The 10,804-nt window shown below is 33.1% G+C and overlaps 1 protein-coding gene and 1 long non-coding RNA gene across 7 annotated transcripts in view; one reads left to right on the top strand and one right to left on the bottom strand.

Moving 5' to 3' along the window:
• LOC108969568 overlaps positions 1-10,804 on the top strand; it is a 281,944-nt gene that overhangs the window by 71,041 nt on the left and 200,099 nt on the right. For all 4 annotated transcript variants that reach the window (XR_001993411.1, XR_001993410.1, XR_001993406.1 and 1 more), the window contains exon 2: positions 6,462-6,602. This is a non-coding gene — a long non-coding RNA (uncharacterized LOC108969568). The remainder of the gene's footprint in view (positions 1-6,461; positions 6,603-10,804) is intronic.
• Positions 1-10,804, bottom strand: part of LOC108969467 (mucin-2) — a gene marked incomplete in the record, with an annotated part of 57,625 nt that overhangs the window by 32,870 nt on the left and 13,951 nt on the right. For all 3 annotated transcript variants that reach the window (XM_018934223.1, XM_018934214.1, XM_018934231.1), the window contains 1 exon segment: positions 826-1,270. In XM_018934223.1, the coding sequence (XP_018789768.1) occupies positions 826-1,270 (445 nt within the window).

Here is a 10,804-nt window from a genome sequence, read left to right as displayed (position 1 = left end):
TAACGCAACCAGTTTTCTATATCAAACGCACAACTTCTATTCAAATTATTTTTATGTCCTTATTTTTATTTTATATAATATCTTTTTTTTTATGTGAGCACTTATATAACCATGCTCCATGCAATTAAAAATTCTTCTCTAAGATATGGATTCATAAAAGCGCTGCTCGAAACTAGTTCTWATTGCTTGAGCGCAGGAAATCCGCTGCGAGCAATAAATGTCACAGCATGAGTAACTTCTAAAACGTCGTTTTGGTTTTCTAACTAAGCAAACAGTGAAGCTGTAGCCGGTTGGCTGACTGACTTTCATTGTTTMAATATAATTATTGCATTTATTTAGTTGGGTTTCAGATATACACAGCTATTTATGCTTATTAATAAAAGTAAGTATGCCTTTAGCCACGGAAAAGGCGGTTCATTGGCATCTAAAACAMTGGAGAGATGCAAGCAGGCCGCTTGCTGGCAGAGCTTTTTAATTGCGCGCATAGAAAACGAGTTTTTTGTCTAATGCTCTTTCAACTTTTTCCCAGATAATCTAAGCAAAGTTAAGCCAATAGTATTTAAATAATTTAAGTAGTTATGTATAAATATGTACGCATATATTTAAGTGTAGATATGTATGAATGTATATGTACATATGTATGTATGTCACGTGAACTTTGTTTCGAGTTATCTAGATTAAAGTAAACATCTTAGGAACGCGAAAGGTTTGTTCACCCAGTTTTCAGTTTAGTAAATTTGTTCATGGCATCACAATAGCTATCAAATAATATGTATGTATATATATATACCTAACTACAAATATATATGCTGTGTTGCTACTCACACTGTGCTAAACTCGGATTGTCGACGAAGACGGGCGTCGCCTGTGCTGGTGTTGCGCTGTCGCTGAGCAGCAGTAGAAACGCCAGCAGCGGCAGYAGTGGCAGCAGCGTTGCCGCAACAGCTTTTAATGTTTGCCATAGTTTTGTATTGTTGTTGTTGCTTTTGTTGGGATGCAGGTGTTGCTCATGTTGTTTGGGCTGCGTTGCGTCGCTCAATGCATTTGCTGCTGCTCTCATCTTTTCTCTTGTTGTTTTTGTGTCGCAAGTGGTTGTTGTTACTGCTGCCGCTATTTTGTTTGCATTACTTGCACTATATTTACTTGACATGCTTGAAGTTGAATTCCTGTTTGACGTTGTGCTCGTAGCGGTGGCTGCTGTGGCATGCGCAGTTGTGTGGCAGGCAGGCGGTGGAAAAGAGGCCGGTTTTATTTGACGTATTGTGCCCATCTGAAAAAGTTTGAGAAGAAACAGGAAGTGTGATTTAAATAATTGTTAATTTTTAAGTATTTAATAAATTAGAAATAACCAAACAAATGTTAGGTGCAAAGAAATGAGTAGACTTTTTAAAGCTTAAGATTTTAAATTTTTTTTTATTTCTACAATGTTTTGGGGGTGTTCGTGTCCAGTTTCATAGAAGTTTGAGTATAAAAAAAATTTTACTAGAAATATTAGAGACTGCTCAGAAGGATTGCCTTTATTTTAAATATAATATTAATTAGTTGTTTGTTGTTTTTATGTATTTCTTTAGCTTTCAAAGTAGTAGAAAAAAAAATCTATTTCTATTTGGACTAAATTGTAAAATGATATTTCCTTAAAGACATACATATGTACATACATCCATGTTAATTGAAAATTCAAAAAAATTTTTGGAAATTTTTTTAAGAAAATGAAAAGTTAAAAAAAATTTTTGGGAATTTTTGGAATTATACTCTAAATTTTTTTTGTATTTTTTTTTTTGGAAAATGCTTAAAATAAGTTTGGAAATTTTAGGTGTTATGCACAAAAAATGTTTGAGGATTCTTTTCTTTTGAAAATGTTTAAAAAAAAGTTTTGAAATTTTAGGTGTTATACTCCAAAATAAATTTTTGGAAATTTTTTTAAGCCAATGAAAAATTTAGACAATTTTTTGGGGAATTTTACACAAAACAGTTTTTAGGATTTTCTTTTTTTGAAATGTTTAAAAAAAATTTAAGAAATGTTATGCGTTATACTTCAAAATAAATTTTAGGAAATTTTTTTAGGCCAAAGAAAAATTAAAAAAGTTCCCAAACTTTCCAAAAATACTTAATTTTTTTTTTAAATATCATTGGTCTTAAAAAATTCTAAAACATTTCCAAATTTTTTTTTGATTTTTCAATTAACATCTTTAAAATTTGAAACAAAGAAAAAATGTTTGGAAATTTTAAGTATTACTAGTATCACTAGAGTCCGGACTTGTAGCCACATAATCAATTTACTATTCTAATCTAACTTGACTATTCTTGATTAAAGTATGGAAAAAAATATTTTTCCATTTTTTTAGAAAAACTTTTCCCCAAATTTAAAATTTTTGTGTTAATATCAGACATTTTCGAAAAGAACTCCACAAAAAATTTAAATTTTTTTTATATAATCCAAAAAATATATTCATTATTCATACATCACAACAAAAAAGAAAGAAAAAAAAACAAGAACAAGAGAAAGTAACAGAAATGGAAAGCAGAATCCGTAAACAAAAATCTTCAAGAATGGTACACGCCTTAAATACACGCGATAATAGTTCGCCGATGTTTTGTTCCCGTGCGAAAAGCGAAAGTTGCTAATGTCATTAAAAAAAACCACACTTCAACTGAGCAAAAAAAAAAGAAAAAATTAATAAAAAAGCAACAATAAAATGCTCATAAACAACAAAGTGACTCGCAAAATGCAAAAACTTTCATTCTGACCTAATATTGCCTCAAAATAAATACAACAAATATATATATAAATATATATTAATGAGAAACAAATGCAAAACATTTGCTCGCCGAGTTGCTGTGACTGGCGCTGTTTGTAGCTGACTGCCGTCATAGGTCGTGCTCGTGCTTCAGCTGGTGTCAGTCGGCAAGCGTTGGCCTCATTATGGCATATCTCGCTGCTGACTGGCACTGAGAGTGGGAACGACAACAGCACGATAACTACAACAACAACACTAGCATCAGCGGTAATCTGCAGTGGCACAATTTGTTTACTTGGGGTAAGATAAGATCTGCTTGGCAGATACCGAGTATTCCCCGTGAACCAATTGACTGATTTTATAAATAAAGAAGAACATAAAATGATATTAAGTTGTCTGCCTTCTAAATTGAGTTATCTGGTCACCAGAATCAAAGTTTTACTCGAAAAACACCRATCACTATTAAACTCGAGTTTAGGGCTAATGTGACTTTAAATAAATAAAGCGATTTGAAGTATTTCTGTTTTTTTATTGTGAACTTTTCTGTTTAGTAGCGTTTAGAAACCCCAAAATTATAATTAAACTCGAGTTTAATGCATTTTGTAGACTTTTCTAACTAAACTCGAAAAAAAAGTGTTTAGAGTGAATTTCAATTTTACATAGTGTTTAATGTTAAACACCGAAATTAAACTCGAGTTAAAGTTACAATATAAATTTATTTAAACCAACGCTCAAAAGTATGCTTTGAAGTGAATTTTGAATTTCARTTTTAAATAATGTTTAATATTAAATACTAAATACTAAAACTACACTCGTGTTTAAGGTGCAATATAATAAAAAAAATATATCTGAAAGTATGATTTGAACTTTTGTGAATTTTTAATTTAAATTTTAAGTAGTGTTTAATGTTAAACACCACAATTAAACTCGAGCTTAAGATACAATGTAAATTTATGTTTTTAAATGAATTTCGCTTGAATATTGAATTTAAATAAATTTTATCTTAAATGGTAAACACCAAAACTAAACCGAGTTTAAGATATAATACAAATTTATTTGAACAAATGCCCGGAATTATGTTTCGTGGTGAGTTTTGATTGAATTTCAGTTTTGAATAGTGCTTAATATTAAACACTAAAATTAAATTCGAGTTTAAGGAAAAATATAAACACCAAATATTAGATTATGATGTAAGTGTAATAGTGTTTAGTGCTAAACTCAAAAATCCTAGTTAAACTCGAGTTTAAGAAAAGAATTTTCTTATCTAAATAAAGTCCGTAATGTATGCTTTTGAGGTATTTTTAAGCAGTGTTTAAWGTTAAACACTAAAATGGTTGCTTAACTCGAGTTTAAGGAAAAATATTAGCTAACTTAATTAAACACAAAAAAGAGGTTTTTTTTTTATACATTTTGTACTTAAATTGTTTGTAGTGTTTAAAGTTAAACYCGTTTTAGTGTTTAATGTTAAACTCGAGTTTAGGAAAAAAATTTACTTAATAATCTTCATAAAATTTCATTCTAAAAGAATGTTATGTTATTTTTAAGCTTTGCTTACTGTTGCACACTAAAATTAACTAAACTCGAGTTAAAAAAAAAATTAAAAAAAATGGGAGGAAAAAAATTGAAAAGATTATCGAAATAAACACCGGAATTTTATTCTTTCCGCTAAGTAATTAAACTCGAGTTTTTAGCTAAAAACTAAATTATTATTAGCGGCTTTTATTTAACGCTATTTTTCAGCGCAATATTTTGAGTACACTACTACTTCTATTACAGCAGAAATAAATAAGCCACAGTGCTAAACTCTAAACTTACTTTCTCCAATTTTTAGCCCTTTGGGGTTAGCAGCAGGCGAAGCTACGCTATGCTATGTTTTTAAAAGTTAAACCCACAGTTTTGGCTCACTATACCTAAGCTCTTAAGAATGAATTAATTACTTTCGCTTTGCAAGCTATATTTGCAAGTACATAAATTAACGCCCACCAGAGCCACTGGACGACTTGACGGCAGAGAAATTTCAGAAATTCATTTTTAAATATTTTTTCCTTTTTAGCAAAATTCTGGTCAGAGCTACCCAAAATCACCGCAAATTGACGCATTCAGGCGTAGCAATATTTATACACATACACACGAATATATTTATAGCATTAATGTGGTTAAGAGACATCACACATACATACGCAACTGTTGCTGCTGTAGAGTTAGCGGCGAGTAGGTGAAAGTTATTGGCGTTAATGCGAAGCGGCGGCATGTTTTGTGGCGAAATCGCGGAAGTATTGCCAGGCATATATTCGCATTGTTTTGCTATTGTCGTTGTTGTTGTTTGCCATATGAAATTCTAAAAATTTGTTTGCTCATGGAAAAGGAATTTGCAGTCAATTAAGTGCAGTTTGGGAGTTATTTATGGAAGGAATGCTAAGTAAATGAAATATTGCGCGTGTGTGAGTTTTACATATGCGTGTGTGTATGTTTCTGTGTTGGCCTATGAGTTTGATGCTGTTTGAAAGAGTGAAATTGGCAGCCAAATTAAGCATATTTAATAACATTAGTCACACTGGACTACATTATCTTCAATCTGTTTTTTTTTATTGTTTTTGTAATTGAAAGGCATACTAATGCATGCATAATATATAGGCTTGTTTGCTTGCGCTTATTACACTCTCTGACGCATCGGGAATTTCACACTTCAAAAATCGAAAATCAAAAGTGTTTTAACAGTCGCGCTAACCGCCACTTTGCAACAGCTACCACTTGAGTCATCAGCTAACACACACACATACACACACGCACACAGGTACAGACCTTTCTTCTGACAGCTTGGCTATTTGCCTAGTCTGGTCAACACACCTTCCGTCACCTTTCGAATCGCTAGTTTTCTTCTTCCTTTCTTCGTACTTTATTTAGCTTACAATGTTTGTTGTAGTTTTTAGTGTGTGCTTCTTTTTTTGGAATACCACATGCAAGTGTGTCATGTGCTGCTACGCGGCCATTGTTTATGCATTTGGCAAAAATGTGTCACCCTATTTGGCTGTATAAARGAAAGTTTTTCTGCTATTTTGAATATTTTGTCTGTTATTTATGATCGGTTTTAGCGCCGCTTAGCTTTTAGCGTGTAAATGGAAATTGCTATTTGTTTGGTTGATTTCGAGTTTAGTTGGTTTTATAAATTTTTGAGCGGCGTTTTAATGTCGCGTGTTATATAATTGCTCGTTAACCGCTCTTTTTATGTGTTAGGGTGGTCTTGACTAATGTTTTCAGAGGCGCATTTTTGGGTCACAACAAATTAAATGGTAAAGATGGATAAAAATCATTTAGAAAACGTTGAAAAAGGAACACGAAAAATATTAATTTTTGCTTTGGTTCTCTTCTTTTCGGCATGGTTCTCWTCTTGGTTTCATCGACTCCGTTGCGATAAATAATCAGTCATCGAGAACTTGTCAATAGCGAAAAGTTTTATTCCACCAGGACAACCGCCAGAGCTTGTGTGGTGTATGTTATACACATTGCTTATTTTACATAAATTTGATAATTCTAACTGTGCTATGATAAAATCCTCATTTTAATACAAAAATAATAGATTTCATCAACTAAACCTTTTATATCAAGAATTTCTGAGTTTTCTAGAAATGTCTTCAGAAGTAATGATAGTTGATTAGATTTATAGGTATGTATATTTGACCATATCGATTCTAATATTACATATTTAAACTCTTTCTTTTTCAGATTTATATGTCAAGTGTCATAGAAAAATGTGAAGAGGAAGTGAAYAAGTGAAATTGTGAATGTGTTAAGTGAAAAAAAAATTAAAAAAGTAGTGTGATATTGCAACGTGTATGGAAATATCGCTGCAGAATATGGGAATCGGTAAGTGATGTATCATTCTAAAATTTTATTTTCAATATTTCTTATCAACTTCTATGTATTTAACTTTTTTTTATTTTATGTTCGCGATTTACGTTAATATCAATATCTTAATATATACCAATAGTAATGTAAATATCACTAATGTCACTGTTGTATACGCTTCGTTTAATTTGTTAATCTTGAAAATTATGCGTTCCATTAAATTCATCCAGATATATTAGGTTGTCAAAAAAGTCTTGGTATTGAATTTTCAATTGTTCATAAAATGTTTTTTGATGACTCATGCGCAGCTCTTGACCAATGCTACGGCTGCTACTATGTCGGTCTCTTTCGACCAATTCAGCTATTTTATCGCAATTTTCGACGACAGGCCGTGCGCGGTAGCGTGGCGCATCTTCGACCACCTCTACACCAGAAGGAAAACGTTGGAACCATTGTTGTGCGGTGGAAATGGAAACTGCATCGGGTCCATAAACTGCAAAAATTTTATTGGCGGCTTGAGATGCAATTTTGCCTTTATCGTAGTAGTACTGTAAAATATGCCGTATTTTCTCTTTATTTTGCTCCATGTTTGCGAGGCTATAACTCACGAACGACTTAAAAGAAACGACAATCAATCAAACACGTGTTAGCGCGTGAAATGAGCTTTCCAAAAAGGTATAGCATGATCCGATGGATGCGACGAATAAAACTAGAACTACGCGTTCTCAGCGCCAACTAGCGCAAATACCGCAAGACTTTTTTGACAACATAATATTTGTTTTTTACTTTCAATTAAATTGAAACAAAACCAACCAGATAGCAAAGCGCAAAACGTAGATAATAATCAAATCAGCTTTGGCAATCTTGTAGTACAATCGCCATCTAAAATGCAATAAAACGTTTCCTCAAAAAAAAAAAAAAAAAAAAAAAAAAAAAAAAAAAAAAAAAAAAAAAAAAAAAAAAAAAAAAAAAAAAAAAAAAAAAAAAAACAGACCAATGAGTTTTTCCCACACATTGCATACATTCAGCTTCCGCTGTCAGATATAACCAATATATAACTATTTTATAACCACTACATAGCCACTTTATAACCAAAGCTCAAATTTCGTGTAAAAATGTGTGATTACTATTATATTATTCTTTCTTCGCCTGTAATCATATTGAAAATGATTTTACGTTATGTTACATACTACGTGACGATATTCGGTATTTTCACTGGATGACACGTAATGTAATTATTCCGACTTACACTTTCCAGCATAGCATAACTAAATATTACGGTATTATGAGGTGGTTTTACTTCAAGGTCCTTTCTTACGGTTTTTTAAGCACTCACTGCTCTGCTTACATCGGCACACAATTCCGGAAACACTAGAAGTAGTGTCTTTTCAACAAAAAGAAAAGTGTTGGCTTCCTCTTTTCTATAAATCTAAGCGCTTTAAAATTATGATATACATAATAAGTTTCATTTATTATTTGTAAATGACATAAGGCCTCAGATTTTGTATTTTATAGTTTTTGAGACCACATTAACAGATCTTTAATTGTTTAATGAAGAAATCAATATATCTGAAGCTAAGTGAAGTCCAAAACGTACTTTTGACAAACCCTCATGGTCACATTTGTGTGTACCATGCTTTTCCTCTTCCTATAATATACATATATCCGTACTAGAATGTTTACTTTTCGACATTCGACAGGTTGGTTGTTTCCAAAATATTTTTTATGCTTTTGGTTTTTAATTTAGCAGATAGTATAGTAACACTAGAAAATATACCGCAAAGGAACAGGTATTTGCGTTATCAGAATAAACTTGACTTGTGTAGTCCAAAACCATCTTAACTTTTGTTTTTGTAAAGACTGAATCTGATTCCGCTTTGCTCGTTTCATTGGGAGTATTATTTTACGAGACGAGTTCCAAACTCAGCGCATAACCATGTTTCGCCTTCACACTTTAGCGATGTTTCTTGACTACACAGAACAAACTTGGCCTAAGACCACAAGTCGCCGCCTCAGCCATATTTAAAATAATCGTTTCTGTTCTTTACCAAGTGTATGGCGTTCAGAGAACTTTCCTCACTTGCCTGATCTTCTACACATAGCGCTATCAATAAGCTGAATACTATCAAATTGTCTACCTGTGCTTAAAATTCTGTTTGGTAGAGCCTAGTTGTGCTCACCACCTGATTGAGATTAAGCGCAGTGGCAGATAAAGATGTTTATTGTGATCTTTTATTTCCTTTGCTTGGATAGCCATTAGAAAAGTTAGTTTTTAAAGGTGGCTTTCTTTATTTTTATACCGTAGTGAAGTGTAGCATAAGCTCCTGATAAATACTGATTTTCCTCACATACATATATATTTATTTATGTATTTTATTTATATTTATGTAACAGGTAAGAAATAATCACGCTTTGACTTCGAAGCAGCGCTTTTTCCATCTTTTCCCATTTTATCTTACACATGTAGTCATATTTTTGTTATTGCACGCATAATAATTCCGTTGATGATATTTTTATTAAAAGCCCATCGCTCTCTTCTCATGCCACTGCAACAACAAACGCTTGTGATTTTCATTGATGATTTGTGCTGTTCGATCGATTTTAAAATGTATCGTAATTACAGCGGCATTGCTTTTCGCTGTTATTCTTTTAAACAGCTGCGCAGCGGTGACAACAAAACTTTAATTTTTTTCTCTTTTTTGTGGTACAAAAGCACGCTAGCCGCAATTGTTCTGTGGTGTAACTGAATTCGAGATGCTGCGGCGCGGCTGTGGCTTGTAAAACGGCAATACAAGGCGAGTGAAAAAACCGAGAAAAAGCCGAATGACAAAAAGCAAGCAAGAACTTTTACACTGTACATATAGAATTTCTCTTGCCGCAAACTGCTACCAGCCGCCGCAACCAGCAGCAGCCACGGTACTTGTTACGTTGCACGTGTTTTTTCAATGCACAACTGTGTGTATGTATAAATGCTCCGCTACATTTATGTGCGTGTGTGTGTGTGTGCGTTGTTGCTGGTGTTGCCTTTGTGAAAGCCACTTGCGTAATACGGTCATTGACATTGTCAACTGATGCTGTTAGCATTAATGGCTGCCATTGCTGTGACTTTTGCTACCGCTTTAATGCGAGTTGTTGCTTATTTTGTATTTGTTGTTGCCATCGCACCGCTTTTTCAAGCGCACAAATGCTTGTCACATCGTCTACTTGTTGTTGCTGTTATTATGGCCTTTTTTTCCTTCTCATTTGTAGAACAATTGCAACGGAAATGAATCGCCGCTGCTCATTGTTGCTGGTTTTGTTGTGCTACGTTGTCTTCTGGCAACTGGTCATTTCAGATTTCCATTCAACTGTCGTTCTTACGGTTTCGCGCTATAAACGCGCACATACTTGTTTCTTGTTATCCCCTCTTTCGCTGTCGCATTGCCAGCATTCGGCTTTGTTGCAGATCTTCTACTTCTACTCTTGAAGTTATCTTTGTAAGAATTTAGCATGCTTGCTGGCGTTAGCAGTGGCATCTTTAGGCATTTAGCTAGCAATTGTTGCGTTGTGTATTTTTAGTGTGGCTGGTTAGCTTGAATAGTTTGCTCGTCTTTGTAATTTTCGCAGCGCCTTGGCAATTAAAATAGCTGTTGGCCGATGTATTCTTATAGCTTCCAGTTAATTATGGCGTATTTTTGTAACAGAAATTTTTCAAATCGAACTTAAGTTTTGAGGAGAGTATATGGAGGAAATGGAAGCTGCTATATATTCTCATAATTTTCTTTTCTTTTCGTAGACTAGAAATTTTGCATTAAAAAGCATCTCGTCATTCAAGTACAATGGTGATTGAAAATAAGTAGCTCGCTTAATATACAAAAATAGCTTAGGTCGATTTGAGTGAAGGAAGGTGTTAGGCAGCTTAGCAAATTTTGTTTATATCATCTCTCTCCCTCTTCTCTCTTCCAAGTATTGTGACTAACTTATTCGAGACTCGAACCTATGTTCCGACTTGAAAAACAGCTCGGAGACGGAAATTTCATATTGAATCACAATTTTATCAAATTTTGAAGCTTCCTTCTTTGAGCTATTATTTAAGTTGGAATGTCGGTCTCGAGTCGCGAATAAGTTAGTGAAAACAATTGGAATTTTTCCCAACAACTTACAATGACTTAAAATATTTTTTTTTTTTTTAGTTTTTGCATATACATATATATAACAACCATATAGCCATAAAATGGTAT

The sequence above is a fragment of the Bactrocera latifrons genome, unplaced genomic scaffold, assembly GCF_001853355.1.
Source record: "Bactrocera latifrons isolate USDA-ARS-PBARC rearing strain unplaced genomic scaffold, ASM185335v1 scaffold_105, whole genome shotgun sequence".
Lineage (NCBI taxonomy): Eukaryota > Metazoa > Arthropoda > Insecta > Diptera > Tephritidae > Bactrocera > Bactrocera latifrons.
This window is presented reverse-complemented; position numbering and strand designations above follow the sequence as displayed.